Raw genomic sequence first — 27,819 nt, 5'->3', positions numbered from 1 at the left:
AGTACAGGAAGAATTTCTAACGGTTAAACTTAAAAATTCCAACAGGACAGAACTTCGAGGGAGAGGAGAGATGTGGGTCTGAGCAACGATGATGGAGTATGCAAGTTGATGGCAGTGAGGGGAATAGATGAAGGAGACGTGGAAGAGGCAGGGAGGAGCACGAGGGAGTGAGCTGCAAACTTTGACGACAAGAGGGATGTGATTCAAGGATTGACAACACTAGAGGAAAGGGAAATCCGCGGGAGGAGAAGGAATGAGCAGCGGACAAGGGTTTCGAAATACTGAAGTTAGGGCCGCGGATTTGGAGATGAGGGCAAGGGATAAAGACTACGGGAGAGAGGAGAGTTAAGGCAGCAAGGAGGATGCAGATATGGTAGCGACGCAGAATAAAACGCAGAAGGTTAAACAAAGAGAAAACGCGGTAGCAGAAGAAAAACGCAAACAGATAGAGCTGCAATTTTTGAAGAGCTTCAGGGCAGCAGACGGTAGGCCAAAAACTTGGAAAAAAATCCCCATAAAATTATTGTATTAAAATGATGCGACTCTGCTTCAGATTTTTCCTCGAAACTCTTGTCAAAACCTCAGATCTAAACTTTGAAATCCCCAAACTGAAAATAATTTGGAATAATGCCCCTGCAAATTATTTTGAGGCCAAATCTTACCCTCCAGGGCCTAGATCTGGCTTCAAATAAAAATTCTCCTTCAGATCTGCAACTGCATGACAACAAGAAAACACCCAGATATACAAAAATAAATAAAACCCCAAAAACCCAGATCAGAAAACTAAAAAGAAATTTACAGATCTATACACAAAGATGGTAGATCTGTCAGATCTGGGGAGTATGAGTCCAACTCCACTCCTAAATCTGATAATCTAAGGCTCTCAATAGCCAGATCTATCAATTTTCCACAATTGTTTAAAAAATAAATTTTGAAAATTTTGGAGAGGTACTAGCCCAGAAACGCCCTGCAGAAAAAATAATTTAATCTTAAGATAAGTCCCAGAGCTTATGTGAAGTAGGCTCTTCAAAAAATATACAATGAGAGTTAGCTAGTCCAACCGAGAACTATCCCCAAACGCTCAACGAAAACTCAAAAAATCTCCTACAAACACTAGATCAACCATCAAACCAAGTAGAGAAATAGAACAACAATGAAATTCTGAAGAAATAGAGATATCTGCTAATTCAATCAAAATTAAAAATGTTACCCTAAATCCAACAAACTGAATAAGATACCTGTATTCATATTATTCTAAGAGAGCTATTGATTGATAGTTCACATAATATTAAGCAAAAATTAAAACAGCGTTACCATATATATGCATGAAGAGGAACACCACCGCATTTGAAACCCCAAAGACTTTTGCATTTATTCCAGACAATAGACAAGAGAGCTTGAGAGCTTAATACACGATTCAAAGATCGGATAGATCGACTGACAAATGACCTCCTATTTAAAAATAAATCCTCCAACAGCTAGTTCGAGTGATCCTTGTGAAAGCAATCTTGATCGTTGATGAAGATTAAAATTTCTTTTAATCTCATCCGTTGAAACATTTTTTTTGAGAAAAATCGATTTTCATTTAAATGCATTTTAATTAACTCAAAAATTCCCCAAAAATTTGACTTTGACTTAACCCCCATGGATCAAAGGTTTAAAATTTATCAAAATAGTTAATTTACCTTAGTCATAGGACCTCTTAAAATTTAATTTTTTAGGACCGACGAATTTTGCCTTTAGAGAATTTAAATTTACTGAAGACTTAAAATTAATTAAATTTCTGGCTTAGGATTTTAATTAATTTTGGGCCAAAAAATTTAATTAATTAACCTATGAGAGGATAAATTATTTTTCCAACCCTCAAATGTTTAGCCATGGTTTTCTAATTATGAGAGACCATGCACTAGACATTTTACATCATGATTTACATATTTTTACATCATAAAGGGGGAAAACCCATTTGTTATAGACCCTCACAGACTACCCATTTCTGCAACACAAGTATAATCCAGCAAACTAAGCAATTTGTAATAAAATAATCTAACTAAATAGTTAGGAATATTCCCAAATTACTTTTACATAGACTCGATCTAGAACACTAAGATTCGCCTAAGATCCCAAAGCGTGCCCAACTCGATTACTGGTTTCTTTTCCGATTGGGCTCTCCTCTATCCCAGAAAGTTCCCCAAAAACAATTGGTTCAAGGCAGCCTGGCTGGCCTATCCGAAATTCATCTTCTAGCAAATCTGGATTGAGCGCAACCACAGAATTTTTCAAGAGAAATCGCAAAAGGGTAACCTTGTTTTGTCAAAAGCCAACGGCCTGCTCAAGGAATTTCTCAGCGAGAAATTTGAGAAGTTGGAAAAAAAAATTAAATAAATAAATTTAAGTCCTCAAGAACTAGCGTGGGGGAGCAAGCTTGGCCTCCAGTATTCTAATGATGAGAGACAGTACAAAATTATGAAAGACTGGCAGATCAGGCTTGCTGAGGGCGATTTCCGCATGTGGCTCCATAAGCGTAATAGCTCCTCCTTGTTCTTTGATGGCGTTGCCAAAGGCAATCCGGGAAGTGCTAGGGCTGGAGGTGTCATCAGGAATGCAGATGGCAGCATAGAGAACAGGTATGCCTAGGGTTTGGGTCACAGTACCAACATGCAAGCAGAGGCCATGGACCTGTTGCAGGGCCTTAAGCATTTACAGGATCTTGGTATTGAAAAAGCCATTATTCTTGGTGACTCCCAATCCTTGATTCGAATTCTAGTGGATAACACATCCCCTAGGCACTTTTGGCTAGCAAGAGTGGTTGCCAGAATAAGGAAGCTAGTTGGCTCCTTTCTTCAGGTGAATTTTTTCCACATACTTCGGCAGAATAATAAGCGGATGCGGAAGCTAACAAAGTTGTCCTCCTTTCTGCCGGCATTCGAATAAGAGACGGGGTTGAAGATTGGGATCCAATCCCTTAATATTGTTTCTCATGTATTACTGTCTTTTACTTCAGCAGTTCATTTGTATTCACAAGCATGGTGAAATTCGGGAAACCGACTCATCTAACGGAGTTAAGAAGATCCAGAACATTAAGGATACGGTGTTAGTTTATCTATATGTTGAGGACAGTCGGTTCTTGGGCTCCCTGATTGTAACCGGCCAATAGGCTTTGGCTTTCTTTTAATATAAAATATAACAGTTTTCGTTTAAACCAACAAAGTAAACAAAACAAAACAAAAAAAAGGGGGAAACGCTCTGTCGATTATTTGAAAATGAATCGGTGAGACGAAAAACCTCCCAGAATGGAGATCGTCACTAGAAAGGTAGGTTTACCCAAGTCGTTACATACATGACACGGGTCTATTGAGATTATTTACATTATACACATGGAGAATGGGTTTACATAACATCTTGGAAGTCAGGCTGATGATGATAGTTGGACGACACAGACACATCGATTAGGCGTTATCCCTTTTGCAAAAAAAAAGGGGGTGTACTGCTATGGGTCGTTGACACGTAGTGGTCAACAAGGCCACTTGGCCACCAGCAAAACTCAAGTACACATTGAACTAGGAAGAGTAATATAGGAAAGTTCAAATTCACAACAAGGCTACAAGTCTAATCTATGACAAAAGTAGTAAACTGTGAATATATCCACTAATCTCTCCTCCTTCCACCACGAACAGTACGTGAGCCTCCACATGGTGGAAATGAAGATGGTGGCAGTGAAGAAGATGGTGGCTCTAGAAGTTGTGGCAGTGGAATTGAAGCCGATGTTGTTGGTGTTGACGCATTGAACCTGGGAACCAAGGGGCCAAATGGGGGTGGCAATGGGCATCTCAACTCGATCATCATCATCCTGGATAAGAGCATCCTCCAATTTCTCTAACCACAACACTCCATCCTCCAAATTGGGCTCCTCTGGATTTTTGTCCCAAACCTTCAGGTCTTTATTAGTCTTTGCATCATCACAATAATGGGACAACAATCGCAAGTTGTAATGAACATAAACCAAGCTCTCTGCTCGGTCTAAATTTAACCTGTTCTTTTTAACATTGTGGATGAAAGAATAAGAGCTCCAACACCTCTCTGCAGAAGAAGTGTTTACCACCTGTTATAGCACCTACAATGCCAAAGGTTGTAGAAGTGGAGTAGCACCTCCATGCATGTTCCACCACTCAAGATAAAATAAATTCTTTCGATCTCTAATTGCATGCATGCTCCCAAATGGACTAGCGCTAAGCATATATTTGCTCAAATGTTTCTGTAGCATGATAGACTCCTCAGCAAGAACTAATTTATCCAATGTTTTCATATAACCAGATAGAACCTTTGGATCTAGGTGTGGTTTTCTCCTACTCCCCCCTCCCCACCTGGTGTTGGTGTTGAAAACTTGAAAGCCATGATGGATGATAGTATATAGGTGTCAGAACATATGCTAAGGCATGCAATGGAATGTTTAGCATATTCTATCATTTTTCCACCTTTGCACGAATATAATTGTACAAGGTGATATCTCTAGGCTCAACAATGTCATTAATTTGCCCCAACATGCTATCCATTTGCTCATACACCTCCCCAATTATTGACCGATCGGAATCTACAAACTTGATCATGTAATAAATTGGTTTGGTGAATTGCAAAACATATTTAATCTGTGACCAAAAGTAACTATCAAGAATAGTGTCCTTCGCTACATTAGCACCATCTCTATCAGTGTTAATGCCATCCCATTATTCAGACGTCACCATATTAGTTAAAGCTTGTCTCTTCTCCACTAGCCACCTAAAGGTGAGGTAATAACTTGCAAATCTTGTTTTTGCAAGTTTGAGCAACTGCAACTTGGAGTAAGTGCCATAAAGGTAGTTTACACTTGTATACCCTGTGATAAATTTAATGAGTTTTTTCCCTCTTGTAAAGCTCATTACTCCATCCACATTGTTTATGCTTCACAATATCATGCATCAAAAGGTTCAATGTGTACGAAGCACCTGGACCAAAAGATGTGTGGATGAGTACGCTAAATAATTTTTCTTGTTGCCTTACAATTTGTTTCATTATCAGTGATCACTTGAATCACATTATTAGGACCAACATCTTTGATTGATTGCAATAGAAGATTTGCAATGTTTTTGGAAGTTGCACTGATAGCGAAGGAGTCATGACATTCAATAAACATTGCACCACTAGCAACATTTATCAAATGTTGGTTTCTAACATTTGTCCACCCATCTGATACAATGGATACCCCACAATCTACCCACTCATTTGTACAACGTGTCAAAGCTCCTTGAACCTTTGCTTTTTCTCTTGATAATAACATTGTTCTAGCTTTCTCATAGTTGGGGCTCTTGTATCCTTTTGGGGCTTCACTGATGCCCTTAACCATATCATGCCAATAGGGAGAGCGAAGCACATTGAATGGTACAAAGCAAGCACAAAGAAACTGGACTATCTTTCCATCCACATTATCCCTCCCAGCAACATTCAAGAAATCCCCTATTGATCTTCTACTTCCAGAGTTAAGTACCATGAGGAGATGAGCTACCAAATTTAAAGGTTGCACTTGATTCAGAATGAAATTTTTGTTTCTTGTTTTTTTGTTGTGCAACCTCCTCTATTTGGATGTATTTTCTTCTTTGTTCAGTTGAAACCTTAGGGCAAATTGCTATCCCCACGACACCCTTTTTGTCATCACTTTCCAACACCCCACAAAGATGCCTCCTCACACGGGTATATGAACCACTATATGGTTTTCCTCCATGACAACCATGAGGGCACAAAAACTTGTAGCTTCCACCACCTTTTCCCCCTTCAAGTTTGGTCACATAATTCCACAAGGGTGTCAATGCAGCTTTCCCCTCTTGCATTTCAATGTCATCTTCATCCCCTTCCTCTTCAAACCCTTCCTCCTCATCATACATTGGGTCACTCATATGGGAACCACTATCCTCTTGTTCTTCTTCCCTTCTATTCCTACTTCCCCTTACCATCATGAAAACCAAAAGTGAAATGATACATAGAATCCAAAAGAACACCATTTTGGAATACTGTTGGACACCTAATCCTAAGTGGGTTAGTGTGGAAGTCGAATGGACAAAAGCAGTCCAAGAGACCTTGGGATCTGAAACCCAAGAGTCACATAATGTACTATAAATGTATATCTTCTCTTAATGAAAAAATGTACTCACATGTTTTATCTTTCATATTTATTACTGTCCATGTGTGTTTAACATGGTATCAGAGCAGGCCTATTCCTGCCTTGCAAATTAATTTGAGTCATTTGTTTATGGCCTTTCTGTGCAGTGTATTTCTGCCATATTCCTTTATACAGACCTGTGCATTGTCTGCCATTATTCTGCCATTATGCTCCTGTACCTGAAAATCTAGTTGTTCTCTCTCCTGAGCTACCCAACGGCATAACTGTGCAGCAGCTGTCATCTTCCATAACCGCCCCTGCATGAAATCATTTGCTGTCCAAGCCGTTTCCTCAAGCTACGCCTACTTTAACGCTCTGAAATCTGCGCCTACTCCCTGGCTCCAGTGGATTCTGGAAACGCTTTCTGCCTCTGTCGTTCTGGCCACTGACATGCTGCAACTGTTCGACCTGCTGCAAACACTGTGTGAGTGTCATAGACGTTTTATATTCTCTGTAACTCCTGTTTTCCTACCACATATTCTGTGCTGAATCTTCTGGCTGCATTACTTCTCTGCGCTGAATTGAAGGCTCTGCATTAACCATCGCTGCTCCCGCGCTCTCTGTTTCTCTTGACCTATCAAAACTTTGCTATTCTAAACCCATAATTATTCGAGTCACTGTATTATTCTTTGTGATGAATAGTCGGTTTCTCAGCTTTCTCGACTTCAGAAAGACGTTGTGACTCTTTGCAAGCTACTGTATCAGATTTTTTAAGTATTCTATCACTGAAATACCATGAGCTGTGGGTCTCAGAGTTTGATAAAATCCTTCACCTGCAATGGCTCCATTACCCACTTTCGTATCTCGTTCTAGCGGGTAAAGGCTTCTGTCCAGCAAAATTTTATTTTCACTGGGGTGCTCTCAAATCAAAATTTCCAAACTGTCCCAGTACTGGAATTCCTTAAAATTCACGCCATTGCTGATTCCGGATATCTAAGAAATTACACAGAGATTTTCCATCCTTTCTGTGCGTATATTGGACGATGACATTGTATTGAAGGAGGGCGGAACTACTGATGCTACTTTCATCGATATGCCGAAAAACACAGCTGCTCCTTCGATTTCAAGGCTGCCGGTTGTGAGGCCATTGCCAGAGCCAACCCTATCGTGAAGGCTACCAAGATTGATAAACTCTGACTGGATTTTAAATGCTTTTAGATTCTATTTGACAAAAGGCCACGACATCATGAAGAACCGGATTGATTCTTGGGTGGAGTTCAGATCCTTGAACCGCCTCACATCTTTTCGTTATTAATTGGCTTTCAGTGTCTTTTGGTTTCGTTTAATGACAAAATGTTGGTCTCTGCATCAAAGATATGAAAATCTATATATCTCAAGGCCACTTCGAGCTGAGGTTGTGGTTGAACCGACTTTGTCATATCTTTCTAATCGAATTTCTTATTTATTCGAAAATCTGCACTCCCTCCATTGAGATTCGTTGAAAATTTGTTTCGGGATTAGAAGCGTGCACCTTCCGAGCAGAATGATATTGTTGTTGTCGAGTGAAATTTTTGAGAGCAAATCGCAGAGAACTCTCAAAATTCCAGCGGTGGATACCAATTTTATTTAAAATGTGTACAAATGTGGTCAATACGCGGTAGAATGTTCGCGGTGGCGTTTACCATATGGGTGACACGGGTCCAATAAATCTTTGACGGCACTAAAAACTGGACGAAGCAAAATTTCGTGACTTGAGAGTCGCAAATGTAATCTCCAATCATTATTATTATTATATCTGAGAATGGGGGCTCCAGCATTGGCGTTTTAATTTGCTTACAGCTACATTCCATCTCCAGGCAGGTCGTGTATCCAATCTCAGCAAGGAGCTTGATTTATTCTCAATGGTTGGGCCGAAATTAAAGATCCAAGGATGTGCAAATAAGGAGCTTGTTTCAGATTTATTTATGCTCAGAATTTCAAGGTATCATGGCCGCATTGATTAGGAAGTCGTAGAGATTAAAGAGTCGGAGCATTGAGGTATGGTTTCTCATTGTACCCAAGGTTGTTTTGTGCATTTTTCAGAGAATATTAAGGCTGAACCAGGTGCCAAAGAAAGCTCCATCTTTGTTGTGGAGGAGAGCCAAATTCTTTATAAGAAGATGGGACAAATTTCCTAAGTACCAAGCACAAAACCGAACTGGATAAATGTACAATGATCCTATGTTTCAAATGAATGAAGAGGGACAACAAATCTGATATGAAGGAGACCATCGTCGCATATATAGGTTCACATGCACCAGATTTGAGTATTCTGCCATAATTCTGTAGCAGACTGCCTATACAGAAGATTGAGTTTATTTCAGTGGCGTATGACAATCAACTTGTTCAATTTCTTAATAGAAGGAGCCTATACCAGGTGTACTCCTCCAATAGCCTTGTAACTTCCAGGCCTAAAGCAATCTTTCTAAAGTTGGTTCGTGACCTGCATAGGCCAACTTTGTATTTTCTACAGCGACTTCCATAAAGAATGATCTAGCCCCAAGGCTACAAACTTGTATTTTCTGTGGTTGTTTCAGTTGAGCAGCATATCACTGTACCTGTGCTTGAAATCTTAATGAGTATAGACCAGGGTTGCAGGAATCGCCCCCCCCCCCCGCCGGATCCAAACCCGGAACCGCGGATCGGAGCGAACCGTCCCGGAATCCACCCTGGAAGCGCGGATCGGATTTGGCGGTTGCGCGGATCCGTTAAAAAAAAACGATTCCTGCCTTTTTGGGTTGCGGCCGCCCGGAACCGCGGATCGGAGGGCGGTTCGGGCACGGGGTGGCGCCACGCTTCCGGCCCGGAACCGCACGCCACCCAGGCGCTTCCGGCCCGGAACCGCACGCCACCCAGGCGCTTCCGGCCCGGAACCGCACGCCACCCGCACGCCACCCAGGCGCTTCCGGAAGCAACCCCGCGGCCAGCGGATTTTTAATTTATTTTTTTTAAATTTGTTTTAACATGTGACTTAACTAGCATGAGGGGGTGGGTTAGGTTAGTTTAGGGTGAGTCTAGGGTGACTTTAGAAAAGAATAAAGCCCCCATTCTCTTCTCATTTTCTCACTTTGAGTTTATGAGAGTTGGAGAAGAGAAGAGAGGAGAGGAGAAGAGAAGAGAGGAAAGGAGAGGAGAAGAGAGGAGAGCTTGGAGGAGTGAAGAAGGAGGAGCTAGGAGAAGGAGGAGGAGCTAGGAGAAGGAGGAGGAGCTTGGAGTAAGAGCTTGGAGGACTTCATCTACAAGAGCTAAAGAGGTAAGTTCAAACCCCAAACTCCCTTGTTTTTTTGAAAAAAAAAATGTATTTTTCTCCTCCCTCTCCTACTCTTTCCCATTGTTTCTACTTGCTCCTTTATTTACAGGTTGTCCACCACCTATATCCATATTCCAAGATGGTGTTCTTTTGGCTTCTATGTATCATTCCACTCTTGGTTTTAATGATGGCAAGGGTGAGGAATAGAGGGGAAGAGGAAGGGGATGAACTTGGTCCTAATAGTAGTGACCCAATGTATGATGAGGAGGAAGGGTTTGAAGAGGAAGGGGATGAACTTGAAGAGGACACTGAAGCACAAGATGGGAAAGGTACATCAAATCCCTTGTGGAACTATGTGACCAAACTTGAAGGGGGAAAGGGTGGTGGATCTTACAAATGGATGTGCCCTCATGATTGTCATGGAGGAAAACCATATACGGGTTCATATACCCGTCTGAGGAGGCATCTTTGTGGGGTGCTAGAGAGTGATGAAAAAAAGGGTTCTGTGGGGGTAGCCATTTGCCCAAAAATTTCAAGTGAACAAAGACAAAAATACATCAAAATAGAGATGGCTGCACAACAAAAAAACAAGAAACAAAAAACTCATTCAGAATCAAGTGCAAACTCTAAATTTGGTAGTTGCCCATCTCCTCATGGTACTTCTGCAACCTCTGGAGGTAGAAAAACAATAGGGGATTTCCTTAATGTTTCTGGGAGGGATGATGTGGATGGAAAGGTAGTCCGTTTTCTTTGTGCTTGCGGTGTACCATTCAATGTGCTTCGCTCTCCCTATTGGCATGACATGGTAAAGGCCATCAATGAAGCCCCAAAAGGATACAAGGCCCCCAACTATGAGAAAGCTAGAACAGTGTTATTAGAAAGAGAAAAAGCTAAGGTTCAAAGAGCTTTGACATGTTTTACACATGAGTGGGTGGATTATGGGGTATCCATTGTATCAGATGGGTGGACAAATATTAGAAACCAACATTTGATAAATGTTCTTGGTGTTTCTTCTAAGGGTGCAGTATTTATTGCATGTCATGACTCCTCCTCCATCAGTGCAACTGCACAAAACATTGCAGATCTCCTATTGAAATCAATCAAAGATGTTGGTCCGAATAATGTGGTTCAAGTGATCACAGATAATGCAGCAAATTGTAAGGCAGCAGGAAAAATTATTGAGCGTACTCATCCACACATCTTTTGGTCTGGGTGCCTGGTTCACACATTGAACCTTTTGATGCATGATATTGTGAAACACAAAGAATGTGGGTGGATTGCTGAGGTTTACAGGAAAGGGAAGCAGCTCATTAAATTCATCACAGGGCATACAAGGGTAAACTACTTCTATGGCACTTACTCCAAGTTGCAATTGCTTAAAATTGCAAAGACAAGATTTGCTAGTTATTACCTCACCTTTAGGCGGCTAGTGAAGGTGAGACAAGCTTTAACTAATCTGGTGTGTGCTGAAACATGGGATGAAATTAACCAGTGTACAGATGGTGCTACTGCTAATGTAGTCAAGGACACTGTTCTTGACACTTACTTTTGGTCACAGGTTAAATATGTTTTGCAATTCACCAAACCAATTTATTACATGATCAAGTTTGCAGATTCAGATCGACCAGTAATTGGGGAGGTGTATGAGCAAATGGATAGCATGTTGGGGCAGATTAAAGACATTGTTGAGCCTAGAGATACCACCTTGTACAATTATATTCGTGAAGAGGTGGAAAAGCGATGGGATATGCTAAATGTTCCATTGCATGCATTAGCATATGTTTTGACACCTAGGTACTATCATCCATCATGGCTTTCAAAACCAGCACCTGGGGGGGGAAGCAGGAAAAAACCACACCAAGATAAAGAGGTTCACGAAAAATATATGGCTGCATTGAGTAGATTAATCCCTGATAATGAGGAGGCTGCATTGGTACGGAGACAGGTGAGCAACTATACGCTCAACACTGGTCCATTTGGGAGCATGCATTCAATTGAAGATCGAGAGCATTTTTCTGCTCTTGAGTGGTGGAACATGCATGGAGGGCCTACTCCACTTCTACAGAGTTTGGCATTGCGGGTGCTATCACAGGTGGTAAACACTTTTTCTGCAGAGAGGTGTTGGAGCTCTTATTCTTTCATCCACAGTGTTAAAAGGAACAGGTTGAGTTTAGACCGGGCAGAGAGCTTGGTTTATGTTCATTACAACTTGCGATTGTTGTCCCATTACTGTGAAGATGCAAAGTCTAATAAAGACTTGTTGACTTGGGACAAGCATCCAGAGGAGCCCAATTTGGAGGATGGAGTGTTGCAACTAGAGCAATTAGAGGATGCTCTTATCCAGGTATGTCCATTGTGGTATGAATTTTCCAATTTTCCCTTATAAAGCATTTCTCTAATTCATGTTTTTAATTTTTTTGTTAACTAGTGTTTTTTTTTTTTTGCATGAATTTTTTGAGCGATTCTAGGATGATGATGACCGTGTTGATATGCCACCACCCCCACCCCCATCTGGTCCTAGGTTCCATGGTTCAACACCAACAGCAGGGGGTTCTTCTTCATCAGTTCCAGTGCCACGACTTACACAGGGACCATTTTCTTCATTGCCACCACGTGGAGGCACGCCATCACGTTCTATTCGTGGTGGAAGGAGGAGAGATTAGTAGATATATTCACAATCTACTTCTTTTTGTCATAGTCTATAGATTACTCATTAGACTTGTAGACTTGTGAATTTGAATTTTGAACCTTTTTGGCTTGGCGGTGACCAAGTGACATATTTTGTAAACATTATTATTTGAATTTTGGACATGACAAATGTTGACAGTTGCTCACTTGCTAGATAAATCATAATATGCTCTATGTTTTATGTTTTATAATATGCTTAAATGTTTTATGTTTTATAATATGCTTAAAAATTTGATGTATGTTTGTAATAGCTAGAATATAGATGATTGTTGTACATACTAGTAACTACAATGGAATCATGGATGCCATATCTATCTTGATTTATGCAAAAATATGCATGTTTTCATGTCTTCTACAATTAATTTGGTATTTGGGATGTTTGTTTTGAGTATAAATGCAAAAAAATATATAAAAAAATATATATATATAGCAGACGCTTCCGCGGACGCTTCGCTCCCTAGATTTTTGGAAAATGACGCTTCCGCGCTTCGCGCTTCCGCTTCGCTCCCGCTTCGTGCAACATTGGTATAGACTATTGGAAGTGATGTTTGGTGATGTACCTCTGCTATAGAGGATCTCAAACTTCCTCATCTCATTGGATGTGTGGCTGTGAATATATTGAAGACACTCCATATTTATTTCCCTGTCTTGGAGCTGAATACGTTGCATATATTATCACTGTGGTGTTTTCTCTGTAATGATGGAGCTTCTTTGATGTTATAACACTTATCTACAGCCACTGTTCTTCCTAACATTTGCTGGTATATTCTACTTCAGATCTCTGTTATTATTAGAGTTGATATATCAGAGGTATATGTAATCCATTCCTGTAGTTGAAGTTCGAATTTCAAAGAAGGAAGAAGTCATTTAGTTGTGCATCCATACAAAGCGTATCTTGGTATACCTGAGCATTTTAAGGGTGAAACATATCTATTGTATCTGTGTTGGAAGGACTTTGAGCCTCTCACTCTTGCTGGACACAAATCTGTTTGTGGTTGGCTAAATTCTTAGCTGGAATTAGTTGAGTGTTCATTTCTTTGTTGAGACAATGGCTAGATTTGATGATGTATTAGAGTTACTGAATACACTAATACACTCCACTATTGGTGGGAAGGTAAATGTTAGCAAAGACACTCTTTGTGACATTTAGACCTGCCTGCATGATGCACAAGAAAAGATCGATTTTTTGCAGCTTGAATCACAGCTACAGCAAGAAGAGCTACATCAAAATAGACACCATTCTGAACCTGTTTTTGTTCAGAACATTGAGACAACCACCCATCAGCAGCATGTTAATAATGGTACAGTTCATTCAAATAAAGCAGCAGTTGTATATGCAGATGCAGAAACTCAGTCTGCACTTCCCAAGCCCATCATCGGACCTTGGGAACAGCTTGTCCACAACAAGCACAAAACTGGTCTTGGATATGACAAGGACTTGTCCTTTCATATTTCAGACTACACCAAGCCCATTCAGTTTCAGAGTGCTGGATTCATTTATGACAGTTCACCTGCTCCTCATGACAGTTCAGCTTCAGCTATTCCAGACTCTGCCCCTCTTCCACAACAGCAGCAGCAACAACAACAACAACAGATCATAAATTGCCAACACTGTGACCGAGTTGGCCATTTGAAAGATCATTGTTTTGATCTTCATCCATGTAAGCACTGTCATAAAACCAGTCATTCCTCACACAGATGCTTCATAAATAAACGTCCTGCAAGAACAAAGATTCATCTTGGATGGATCGCTTCTTGGCAATGGGCATCAACAGCCAAGAAGATATTCCAAACACATATCAGAATTTGTTCCAGAGTATTGAACAGTCTTGCAGTTGAGTTTTCTCCATCTTCTCACCTTGTATCTGACAGGGGGGGAATGATGGTCATCTACAAGCTTCAAAGTCACATCAAGCGAGCCTGAGCCACAACCTGCCACACCAGTTTCAGAGTTGTAGCCAGAGACAAAGATGCCCCTGAACATGCCTTCAGTTGGCAATCTGGGACACTTCCTCTAGCAGAAGACTCCAGCTTCTTGCCAGTTTTGGAAGAGTTCCAGGAATCGGAGAGTTGTTGGTCATCCTTAAACCATCACAGATTAAGAACACTTCCTCTAGCAGAAGACTCCAGCTTCTTGCCAGTTTTGGAAGAGTTCCAGGAATTGCATTAAGCATTCCAGAGTTGTTGGTCATCCTTAAACCATCACAGATTAAGAACACTTCCTCTAGCAGAAGACTCCAGCTTCTTGCCAGTTTTGGAAGAGTTCCGGGAACTGCACTAAGCGTTCCAGTGTTGGTGGTCATCCTTAAACCACCGCCCTTTTTTACCAACATTTCATAGAGCACATTCAGCCTAGTGCTGCCATGCATTTTTTGCACATTTTGTATTACAGCTCTCTTCTTGGACTCATACATAACCCTTCAGATTAAGGGGGGGAATGTTGGACACCTAATCCTAAGTGGGTTAGTGTGGAAGTCGAATGGACAAAAGCAATCCAAGAGACCTTGGGATCTGAAACACAAGAGTCACATAATGTACTATAAATGTATATCTTCTCTTAATGAAAAAAAGTACTCACATGTTTTATCTTTCATATTTATTACTGTCCATGTGTGTTTAACAAATACGAATATAGATGGACAACTTGTAATGAAATGAACAAGAAGAGAGAATGGGAAAGAGTAGGAGAGGGAGGAGAAAAAATACAAACAACAATAACAGAAAAATGAGGGAGTTTGGGATTTGCACTTACCTGTTTAGCTCTTGTAGATGGAAGCCCTTCTTTAATCCTCCAAGCTCGTCCTCCTTCACTGCTCCTAGCTCTTCCTCCTCCACTCCTCCAATCTCTCCTCAAGCCTCTCTTCTCTCTTCTCCAAGCACTCCAAAGATACAAGAGTGAGGAAATGAGAGGGGGAAATGACTCTTAACCCCATCTATTATTTCCATAACTCACCTTAAACCCACTCCCAATGCAAGTTAAAGCAAAAAAAAAAAATTAAAATGAATTGGAGTTCGACCGCTGTGGAACCGCCCGTCGGGCCTCGGCGCTGCTCGGGATCCGTACGGATCCATGCCCGATCCACCGTGGATCTAAGGCAAAACCGTCGTTTGGGCCTCCGTGGTTCCAGATTTCCAGGAACCGTCTTATTTCGCCCAATCCACGGTTATGCATTTCCAAACCGCAAATTCGCTGGCGGATCCGTATGGGATGCGGTTTCGGGTTTGGAACCTTGGGGGGGAGAAGGATCCTACAACATTGGTATAAATAGAGGACAACTCGACCAGTGAAGAGAGCTTAGAAGAAGAGCTAAAGTGAAAGGAGAGAGAGCGAGGATCAAAGGAGGAATTTTTGGCACGTGCGAAAATCTGCCCTAGTTTCTATCACACGTGCGAAGTTGCAGGAGTTGCAAGGGCCGAAAATTGCAAACCTAGTTACAGGGGCCAAAATTTTGTTCCAGGGGCTAAAAATCAAATATTTGACCAAGTTTGGAAGGCTTTGACTTGAGTTGACTTTTGACTTGTTGGAAGAGCTTGGAAGGAGGGTTGACTTGGGTCTTATGGGGGTCTTGGGCTTGGAATTTGGGTCTTGTATCTCACTTTGATCTGATTCTATAAGAGAAGAATTTACTGGCTTTTCCCCTTGGAGGGGTTTTGCCCTAGCTTGGAGACTACATCTTGTGTTTATTGCTTATTTGTGATCTTCATGGTTTATAGTATTGGTAACTGTTTAATGAAAAGAACATAATAAAAATAATAAGAAGCCAACATACATTCACAAGAAATTATCAAGTAAATAGAAATCACCCTAATTGTTGCCCTATTGATTTCTCAACACAGTTTCAAAGCTAAGGCGAAGAGAAGACAACTTGAAGATCACTCTTGTTGCCATAAGGGGAAGTCATTCATCTAAGCTACTTTGATAGGACATCTTTTGCAAGGAAAAGGAAGGGCATAAGAAAGAAAGCTCAACGGAAGACTACTAGATCACCTATCCATCTCTATCTATCATTGAAGGAGGCACTCTACAGCCCAGTATGGGGGTAGATCTCACGTAAAAACATAAACACATAAACTCGTAAACATGTAAACGTAAATGTAAACATAAACGTAAGCTTTAACATAGATCTCACGTAAAAACGTAAACACGTAAACATGTAAACATAAATGTAAATGTAAACGTAAGGTTTAACATTTCACATTTTCAATCTAATATCGGCCCTATTTAAAAATCAATCTAATTATTATTATGTATAAACACAATATAAATTTAAAATATAAAAAGGTTTACGAACACTCAAAAAAGAGGTATGGTAAATAAATAAAAATATAAATAAACCATAAGTATGGTAAATAAATAAAACCTTTTTTTATATTTACTCCAGAGATATGGTCAATAAGTAAAACCTCTTTTTATATTTACTCCATAAACCTCTTTATATTTAGGAAAACTCCAAAAAAAGAGGTTTTATTTAGGTGAAAACTATGGGCCAAATAACATGGGACAAATAATTATTAATACCATGGGCCAAATACCATATTTATAAAAGACGTTTGGTAAATAAATAAATATAAAAGAGGTATGGTAAATAAATAAAAATATATCAAATAGGGTTAGAAATCAACATCTAATTATATACCAAGCTTATGGGCCAAATTATTATTAATACAATGTAAAAACACATTATTAACCCTAATGTTAGTATTAAAATATTATTATTATTATTATTAAATCTAATATTCATATTAATATATTATAATATTAATATTATTAAATTTAATAATTTTGGATTAATACAATATTGATTTTGTTATATTATAAAATATATTAATATATCATGATATATATTAACTCTAGATATATATGGGAGGGAAGAACAAAGACATTGAGTGATAGAGGTGGAGAGATAGGGGGAGTGACGAGGGGGAGATGGAGATAAACTAAAGGAGAGGGGAGAGGACGAATGAAGAGAGAGAGTGAGAGGAGTGAGAGAGCTAGAGAAGTGTAAGAGGGGGAGAGAGAGACACAAAGATGGAGGGGGGGAGAGAAGGAGAGAGGGAGGGAGATAGTGAGAGGATTGGAGGGCAGAGAGAGTGTTGGGTCCCTATAATACTAGTGATTACCCCATTACTATTGTAGTTATACTCCTTATTTATATTGTTGTGCCCCCATTACCCCCATATTGTTATTAATGTGCCCATAGAATCCCTCTATTGTTATTTTTGTGGCTTTATATTATTATTGTTAGGTCGGCTGGATTATATTGTGACTCCATAGACTCCTATATATAGAAAGGAGGTTTTGTCATTTGTATCATCCAAGAATTGTTCATTTATGTAATGTAAAGGAGGTTGCCCCCTCGAAGAGGCTAAATTCTAAGGCGTGGATCTCTCTTTTCTATCTTTTTGTGAGCTGGTTTCATAACATTTGGTATCAGAGCTTTGGATTCTAGGGTTTCGCTGCTCCAAACAGGTCATCGTGGCATTTTCGCTATAACTTTTTTTCTGTGACGTTTCAGAAGTCGCAAAAAAAACCCATTTGAGAAGAAATCGCGCTGAACCTTGGGTCCGAATTTCAGAGCTTTTCGCGCGATATTTTCGGAGATATGATCTCAGGAAGTTGGTCTTTTTGCAGACTCCTGAATTACACTCAAAACAGGTGACCTGGGGAAAATCGTCATAACTTTCTTTCTGAGCATCGGATTGAAATTTCGTAAGAAGGTACAGAAAGAGGATGGACTGTAGTTTTCTTTTATATATTTTTCAGAGTCAAAGGTTGAAACAGTGACACGTGGCACTTCATACAAGTTCGATCTACTGAACTAGTCTATAATCAGGTCACTGCGGGAGATTGGGCATAACTCTTTCTTGGAGAATCCAATTTGGTTCAGACTAGTGGCATTGGAAAGAGGACATAGAAGGCTACTACAGGTCACAATTTCAGAACTGGATGATTCGAAATTACAGAGATACATCAGATTCAATATCAGGCTTCTACAAAGTAAAAAAAGGTGTGTAGTTTTTATTTTTTATTTTTGCATAAGCTTGGTTTGAAGAAATTCAAAGGGCATAGTAAAGCATTATTATCGGTAACTGATGCCCCGAGGAAAGAAAATGCAAACACCTAGTAAGGAACCTGAAAGCTCTAGCATGACTCATGAAGAAGAGGAAGAAATGCAACATGATATATCAAAATTACAAGACCAAGTGCAACAACTGTCCCTTGCACAAAAGGGAACAGAATCTAAGATGGATGGTTTAAAGAAAGATGTAGAAGCTAAGATGGACGGTTTAAAGAAATGTGTAGAAGCTAAGATGGATTGTTTAAAGAAAGGCGTAGAAGCTAAGATGATTGACGTGGAAGCTAAGATGGATGATTTGAAGATAGATTTGAAGACAGACATGGACGAATTGAAGATAAATATGAATAAGTTGCTACAAGAAATCGTCCCTAAGGGTGAAAGGGTAATAAATGAAACTCATGATGAGAACAAAATAAATGTTAATCATGATTCCATAGACGCTAATGTTGGATTGAAGAATCACCATATTCCAAAAATCGATATGAGGAAGTTTGATGGCAAGGATCCCGCCACATGGATATTACAGATGGAGCAGTTCTTCGATCTCAATAATGTGCAAAACACACAAAAGGTATGTATGGCAACTTTATATTTGGAACCAAATCAGTTTGTATGGTATCAATGGCTTTGCTCTCGTAAACAATTTATCACTTGGGCAATTTTTACGGAAGAATTGATAGCACATTATGAGGATACAAAAAGCAACACTTTTTTTAGCCAATTGATAAGTCTCAAACAAAAGGGTTCAATAATGGAGCACATTGAGGAGTTCCAAAAATTGAACATAAGGGTAAAAGATATTCCAGAGGAGCATAGGATTGATGTGTTCATAGGGTCTTTAAAGGATAATATCCAACATGATGTTCGCCTTTGGGAACCTGATTCATTAGAGAAGGCATTCAGGTTAGCAAGAAAAATGGAAAGCAAAATTATGGCAACCAGGAAGCATACCACTCACAACTATAAAGACGGAAGTGTTGTTGCCCCTAGTCTTCCACAACCTATAAGGTTGACACCACAACAATTGGAAGAAAAAAGAGCAAAAGGGCTTTGTTACAGTTGTGATAGCAAATACACTAAAGGTCATAAGTGTGCTGAGAAGAAATTATTCTACATAGATTGTGAAGAGGAAGAAGAAAAGGAGCAAGAAAGGTCAAAAGAAGAGGATATGTTCCAGGAACAAAGCCTAGATGAAGAACAAATAAATCCGACCATATCTTGTAATGCATTGGCGGGAATTACCACTCCTCAAACCATCAAGATAGAAGGACAAATCAAGAAGAAAAAGGTAATAGTGTTGATTGATTCAGGAAGCACCCACAATTTTATTCATTGTAGGGTAGCAAAAGAATTGAATTGCTTCCTATATCCAGCACCAGAGTGTCAAGTGATGATTGCAAATGGAGGAACAATAAATTGCTCTGGAAAGTGCCATAATATCAAGCTATCCATGGGAGAATATGTATTGACTAGCCCAATGCTTTCCATTCCAATGGGAGGTGCTGATGTTGTACTAGGAGTCCAATGGCTACAATCCTTGGGTACAATAGCTTTTAATTTTCAAGAACTTTTCATGAAATTTTCTGTGGAAGGAAAGGAAGTTGAATTAAGGGGTATTGCAGGGAAACCAGGAAAGATAATCAGCTCTAATGGTATGACAAAGCTTCTAAAAAAGGAGCAAAGGGTGTAATTGCACAATTATGTTCGCTAGATGTTTCCACATTGGAATCATCTATTTCTCCAGATCTCCAAAAAGTCCTGGACAATCATTCCAAGGTATTTGAGACTCCCAAAGGTCTCCCACCTATGCGTGATCATGATCATGCTATTCATCTGATTCCAGGAAGTGTTCCTCCAAACATCAGGCCGTACAGATATCCCTATGTCCAAAAAAGTGAAATTGAACGTATGGTTGCAGAAATGCTAGAGGCTGGTATAATTCAACCGAGTCAAAGTTCTTTCTCTGCTCCAGTAGTATTGGTGCACAAGAAGGATGGATCATGGCGCATGTGTCCGGATTATAGGGAGCTCAACAAGCTCACTATTAAAGATAAGTTCCCCATTCCTGTCATTGATGAATTACTGGATGAATTGCATGGATCAATTTACTTCACCAAGTTGGATCTTCGTTCAGGATATCATCAAATCAGAATGAAGATTGAAGACATTCCGAAAACGGCATTTAGAACTCATGAGGGTCATTATGAATTTTTGGTCATGCCTTTTGGCCTTACCAATGCACCTTCAACATTTCAAGGTTTGATGAATTCAATTTTCAAACCATTCCTTAGAAAATTTGTGTTAGTATTTTTTGATGATATACTAATCTACAGCAAGTCTTGGAAGGATCATGTTGAACATGTTGACAGGGTGCTACAACTATTGGAGGAGAAACAATTATATGCAAAAAGATCCAAATGTTTCTTTGGAGTCCAGGAGGTGGAATATTTGGGTCATATTGTATCTCATGAAGGAGTTAAGGTAGACCCTAGCAAAATTAAAGCCATTAAGGAATGGAAAATCCCCACATCCATAAAGCATCTGCGAGGATTTCTTGGGTTGACAGGGTATTATCGCAAGTTTGTTAAGAATTATGGGAGAATAGCAGCACCTCTAACAACATTATTGAAGAAAGATGCATTTTCATGGACTCCGGAAGCAACAAAGGCCTTTGAACATCTTAAAGAGGCAATGTGCCAAGCACCGGTCTTAGCTACCCCGGACTTCACAAAAACCTTTATTGTGGAATGTGATGCTTCAGGAAATGGAATTGGTGTTGTTCTAATGCAAGATGAAAGACCCATTGCTTTTGAAAGTCGTCCAATCAAGGGAAAGTTTTTAAGCAAAGCTATTTATGAGAAGGAAATGTTGGCAATACTCCATGCACTTAAGAAATGGCGACCCTACCTAATGGGAAGACACTTCAAGGTAAAAACGGATCATGATAGCCTTAAATACTTTTTAGAACAAAGATTATCCTCTGAAGAGCAACAAAAGTGGGTCACAAAGATGTTGGGTTATGACTTTGAAATCATCTACAAAAAAGGGAAGCAAAATGTGGTGGCAGATGCACTCTCAAGAAAGGATGAGGATGTGGAAGCATTTTTGTGCGCTATTTCTATTATCCAACCAGATTGGATAAATGAAGCAAGGGAGGAATGGAAGAATGACGAAGAAGTGTGGGCACTTATTCGAAAGCTACAACAAGATTCCAGTACATCTGATACATTTAGCTGGAAAAATGATTCGTTATGGTACAAAGATCGCTTATACCTCTGTAAGAATTCCCAGCTAAAACAAAAGATTCTTATGGAATTGCACACTTCTCCCTTAGGAGGGCACTCAGGATTTTTAAAAACTTACCACAGGGTTAAGAAGGAATTTTTTTGGGATGGCCTTAAATCAGATATTCAAAAGTTTGTGGCAGAATGTTTGGTTTGCCAACAAAATAAAGTTGAAACAATTAAGACACCGGGTCTATTACAACCTTTATCCATTCCAAGCCAACGTTGGGAGGAGGTTTCAATGGATTTTATCACAGGTTTACCCAAGTCTGAGGGAAAGAGTGTCATCATGGTGGTAGTTGACAGACTTACCAAGTATGCACACTTTTGTGCATTATCACATCCATTTAAAGCCAGTACAGTTTCTACTGCATTTATGGAAACAATTCAAAAGCTACATGGAAACCCAAAGATTATTGTAAGTGACAGAGATCCCATTTTCACTGGAAATTTTTGGACACAATTATTTTCTTGTCTTGGTACTCAGTTAGCTCATAGCTCATCTTATCATCCTCAATCTGATGGGCAAACTGAGATAGTAAACAAATGTTTGGAAGGATATCTTCGTTGCTTTGTATCTGATAAACAGACACAATGGGTCAAATGGTTGCCTCTGGCTGAATGGTGGTATAACACTTCCTTCCATACAGCAACAAAAATGACCCCATTTATGGCACTTTATGGGTATCAACCACCATCCATCACATCATATTTAAGAGAAAATTCTAAGGTTCAGGCAGTGGAACATCACATCGAACATCAACAACAAGTCCTCCAACTCTTAAAGGATAACCTCGTGTTGGCACAGAATAGAATGAAACAACAGGCAGATCAACATCGCAGTGAAAGAAGTTTTGATGTAGGTGATTGGGTATTCCTACGGCTACAACCATATAAGCAAATGTCCCTCAAGCAAGCTAAGAAGGATAATAAATTATCACCAAAGTATTATGGTCCGTACAAGGTGTTGCAAAAGATTGGTACTATGGCATACAAATTGGAGCTTCCTGCAGCTTCTCGATTGCACCCAGTTTTCCATGTTTCATGCTTAAAGAAGGTTATAGGCGACAAGCTCCCAGTTCAAACAATATTGCCAGAACTTGACGAGGAAGGAAAAATTATATTGGAACCGGAAGCAGTTATAGAAACAAGAACTCGACAGCTACGAAATCGATCAATTTCAGAGTACCTTATCAAGTGGAAGAACTTATCCGCTGAAGATTCCACATGGGAGGATGAGAATTTTATGCAGAAGTATCCAGAACTACTCAAGCGTTGAGGACAACTGTTTGCCTGCATCTGGTGTCTTTGAACTTTGTGCTATTGTTTTGGTAATTGTTTGATGAATTAAGATAAAAAGGAGAACATAAGAAATTTAATAAGAAAAACATAAGAGAATCACAAGTAATTATCAATATAAAGAAAATCTTTCTACCTTTCTAATTTTCTAACATGGTACCAAAGCTAAGGTGAAAAAGAAGGAAAAAGGAAACCTGAAGATCTATTGAAAGGAGAATAAGGAGTCTTAAGAAGTTGAATAAGGGCCATCAGGAAAAGGATCATACAAGGAGAGAAGCCTACTATCTTCAAGAACCATGCCTAACTCATTGAAGGGAGAAAACAAATTAGAAGGAGCCTCAAATTACAGGGCATTAAAGGATAAACAAATAAACACGCATAAATTTATCAAAGACATAAACACGGGCGGAAAAGGCCTTAGAGCCTCACTGTATTCCTCTTTCATTACTAAATAATGTTAATGATACAAATATAAATACATGAGGAGAATGTCTCAAGATAGTGTGTCTATCTTGGACACAATCACTTTGGTTGAGTGAATATCTCAACCACACACTAATCTAGGAGCCTAAATAGTTGGAGAGAATATCTCAACCAACTAGACCTAAACAAACTCCCTAGTTTGAGGAACAAACCCAATCTACAAAAGTAGGAATAAATCCAACTTTTACAATTTTAATTGTTTTGAATATTTTGGACTTGTTATTGTTTTTATGTGAGAGTGAGGCTAATATTCCCCCCCTCAATCATAAGTCCAAAGTAAGAACCTGGAACCATCTCCAAGTCCTCATACTGTAACTATTGAGTTGATCCTCAATGAAAAACTGCCTGAAAATTGCCAAAACAAGATGCCAAAAAAACTCCAATATGAAGAGAACATGAGTCAGTTGCAAGTCGATTCATCTCTAAAATTTGCTTGACAATTCCATGAAGTGCCAAGCTACAAAAGAATCCATATGTCCTTTGCTTGCAATCAGCATCCTAATTGCTTGTCAATTGAGAAAATGTTGATAATGCCCATTGGCGAATTTGATGATGTCGAAACTACCCACTAGCTACTTTGATGTTGACCGCCCACTGGTTGCTTTGATGATGATCACCCACTAGTTGATGATGTTGATGATGTCAAAAACTGCTCACTGTTGCTTTTGTTGATGTTGTCGAAACTTTCAATCTAACAACCTTCAATTCCATTCTTATCATTTTCTCCCTTTGTCAGTTGAAGGGAGAGACAAATGGCATTTGATTTCTGAACTCCCCCCCTTCAGGTGTAGGAGAGTTTCACTATTGTACTCCCTCGTTCAGGTGCATGAGAGTACCATCTTCATTTGATTGTTGGTTGCAACAGGTGAGATTGAATTCTATTGTAAAACTTATATAATCGTTTGATTGTTGACGACCATTCCCAAGGATCAATCCATGCATAATTGATCTTCAATCTGGCCGGTTTGTTTTGTTTGCAACATTTCTTAGATGAGTGATTTTGCTTGCCATAATGGTGACAAGGATGGAGATCAAAACAATGATCTTCCATACGACTTGTTCTTTGACAATGTTTGCATTTGGTTTTGTCTTCAACTTTCTCAAGCCTTTTTTATGTTATTTGATCAAAAAACCCTGCACTGATGAACCTGATTGGCTTTGAATAATCTGGGATATGCAAGTTATTGTCATCTTTGTCATATCCTAATCCTCGTCGATTTTTGTTGTTATGGATTTCTTCCCACGGCTTGATGATTAGCTTGGAAGAAGAAAGGTGAACTTGATCATGGACAGCTTCTACACTTGAAGTTGTTTGGATGAGCGGCTTAGAATCATCATCTTTATCTTCATCTGTATGGTTGAATGGTTCAGAAGCATCACTCTTCTGTTGCAACTCATCTCGTTGTAGTTGTGACTCTAGTTGAAGAAACTCAATTGTCTCATGTGTCTGTTGTAGATGCATTGAAATATCAGCAAGAGTTGCTTTGCTGATTTTCACCATGTCTTCAACAGTTGATAGGATCAGCTTGTTAAGAACCTGTAACAACTGAATGTTTTTCTCCATGTGAACTCGCTCGCTTGAGCTGACGCTCGCTTGCTTTTGACACTTGTTGGATGTTTCGAGCTTGATTAAACTTGTTTGCTCGATCAGCACTTCGAATTTCACGCTCGCTTTGAGCTTATGTTAACAATTGAATGCTGGAACTCACACTTGCTTGTTGTCACGCTCGCTTGATTTAGAGTTGAACTCACTCACTTGATTGAATTTATTTGTAAAAGAAGGGTGTCGAATACTATTGAAAATGCACCCAAGAAAATGCTTACAATGATTTTAATGACTACTTCAAGTCATTTTGAAGACTCAGTTGAAAATAATTGACTCACTTGACCCTTTATCAATTCAAAGCTTGGGTGTCGGGTTCAACCGAGAATGCACCCTTACAATTCAACTCAATTTGATTTGACTTTGATTACAAGTTAACTTACAAATTATGATTTGCAAGTTACAATTTTGTTTTGAGTTGACTCTTACAAAAAAATGTTGCAAGTACATTGTCCAAGAATTGATGTTGAATTGATGCAAACGTTGTTGATGTAGTTGATTGTTGATGTAGATGACAGCTTCATTAACTTGATTGCCTTGAGTGAATGATGTTGAATTGCATGTTGACATAGAATCGTTTTGAATGTTGATGTTGACAACTTGATATTTTGATTATGTGTTGCAGTTGATCGAGAGCATTTTTGGACATTCTTTTGTTCACTTTGATGATCAATGGACCAAGCAAAGGACAGATGGATTCTTTTGCAGCTTGGCACTTGATGGAATTGTCAAGCAAATTTTAGAGATGAATTAGACTTGCAGCTGACTCATGTTCTCCTCATATTGGAGTTTTTTCGGCACCTTGTTTTGGCGGTTTTTCAAGCAGTTTTTCATTGAGGATCAACTTAGCAATTTCAGTATGAGGACTTGGAGATGGTTCCAGGTTCTTACTTTGGACTTATGATTGAGGGGGGGAATGTTAGCCTCACTCTCACATAAAAACAATAATAAGTCCAAAATATTCAAAACAATTAAAATTGCAAAAGTTGGATTTATTCCTACTTTTCTAGATTGGGTTTGTTCCTCAAACTAGGAAGATTGTTTAGGAGGATGAATCTCATCCTTGAAAAGAATGAAGTCCTAGATTTAGATTGAAGTAAAGTAAAGAAACAAACAAATGAATCGAGTGATGCAGATAAAGCAAAGATTAGAGAGTCAGAGATTTTGGCCATGAGCCTAATGGTAGATGGAATAAAGGATAATCTCATCCCATACATTTCCAACATAGATTATGCTCAAGAGATGTATGAGGCTTCATCCAAATTATTCACAATCAAGAATCTTGGTCAAATTGCAAGTCTTAAGAATGAACTAAGAACCCGTGAAAATGACAAAGGATGAGACTGTGGCTTCCTTCTTTGTAACGATAGCTAGAATTAGAGTGATCTCCAAGCCATAAATGAGATTGTACCTAGAAAGGAGCTTGTGATTACTGCTCTTCTAGGGTTACCATCTTCTTGGAGTTCCTTTGCAGCAGGAATAAACAATTGATCGGTAACTCCAACATTCAAACAATTATGGAATGCATGTAGCCAAGAAGAGGTCAGAAATTCACTAGTAAGCAACAAAGAAAAAGAAGAAGAGATTTCAAATGCCTATTCCGCTCATCACAAGAACAAAGGATCCTTCAAGAAGTCTAAAGGGCCAAGAAGGAAGATAGACCTATCGAAGATTGAATGCTACCATTGTCACAAGATGGGTCACTATAAAAATAATTGTCCCGGCAATCCTAGGAATAAAAAGAGAAGATGTTGTCGAAGAAGGATCTCCAAAGAAGAACAAGACCAAGGAATCAGAAATAAAGGACTTATACTACTAAGTCCCTCTACTCTAAGTTCTGAATTGTTTTCCTTTATGCTTTGAGTTTTAGTATTTATAGTTTTAACATGTTTTTGGAAAAACATTTTTTAAAGGTATCCCTCGAGATTGGATTAAGAGGGAACCCTCACCACTTTTCCAAAGATAATTATCTTACTCGTATTATCTTTTTATATTGCTTTCCCTCTCTTGTCTAAGATATATTTGTATTAGATGCTAATCACATTTCTTTTCATATTTTCCTTGTTTAGGAAAGGCTTGTTAAATGCTCAAGGATTATGGAGAAGATCTCACAAGACAAAGCATGATAGAAGCTCTATTAGAATTGATGTCCTACAAGGCCTGTTGAGAAACAATTCAAAGGTATGTCTTAGACCATAAGCTTTGTTCTCCTCATGATAAAGCTATATTCATTTCTTTTAATAATCTATTCTACATAACTAACATTGTTACGTCTAGGACCTTTGAATCGTAAAGATTCTTATTTGGGTGATTAATCATTAGATTGAATCTACCCTCATTAAAATCATTCATTATTTTGTGGAACCCTAAAAAGGTTCTCTATAAACCCTAACCTAAGGGTATGTCGATACTAATGTGAAAACCCTAGTCTACTTAGGGTTATTGATGAAATCTAGGAAATTCTATTCTTTTGACGTTTGGGGTTTTGACAGTATGTCATGTTTGGAGTTTTATTATTGTTATGGGAACCCTAGTCCTTTAGGGTTTGATGATAATGTCTATGTGTTGAAATCCTAGACCATTAGAGTTTTTGGAAAATTGGGGTTTGTTGTGTTGTGTATTGAAACCCTAGATCTTTATGGTTTGGTAGGATTTATAAGCAGGACCCTTATTTTAGCTAAGATTGGCCCCTAGGAATGAAACCGTAGGTGTATGTTTGACCGTCTGATCGAAACCCTAACTTGATCACGATTGTTATATGTCTAACTTTAAGATGTTGATATTTATGTCTTAGGTTTATGTGATATATGTCGTTATATGCTTGTACATTCCTAGACATGCTAACCTATCTGTTGATTATCATAGTTTGTGAATTCTAGGGTTTTGTAACTAAGCCCTAGCAGAAGTTTCTAGGATATGGTGATATTGCTTCTGTCATAATGATAAAATCTAGGGTTTACAACAAA

At 39.0% G+C, this 27,819-nt stretch overlaps 2 protein-coding genes across 2 annotated transcripts in view; one reads left to right on the top strand and one right to left on the bottom strand.

Moving 5' to 3' along the window:
- LOC149144492 (uncharacterized) overlaps window positions 1–27,819 on the bottom strand; it is a 219,237-nt gene that overhangs the window by 155,370 nt on the left and 36,048 nt on the right. The gene's annotated exons all lie outside the window — the stretch shown is intronic.
- Window positions 2,464–12,473, top strand: LOC149144493 (uncharacterized). The gene is made up of 3 exons (XM_089448630.1): window positions 2,464–2,624; window positions 10,299–11,760; window positions 11,885–12,473. The coding sequence occupies exons 1-3, from the start codon at window positions 2,464–2,466 to the stop codon at window positions 12,077–12,079; spliced, it is 1,818 nt and encodes a 605-aa protein (XP_089304756.1). The 3' UTR covers window positions 12,080–12,473.

The sequence above is a fragment of the Pinus tabuliformis genome, chromosome X, assembly GCF_031772625.1.
Source record: "Pinus tabuliformis cultivar Carrire ecotype Pingquan chromosome X, CPIR1, whole genome shotgun sequence".
Lineage (NCBI taxonomy): Eukaryota > Viridiplantae > Streptophyta > Pinopsida > Pinales > Pinaceae > Pinus > Pinus tabuliformis.
Note: the sequence above shows the minus strand (reverse complement) of the source record. Positions and strands in the feature narration are given on the sequence as shown.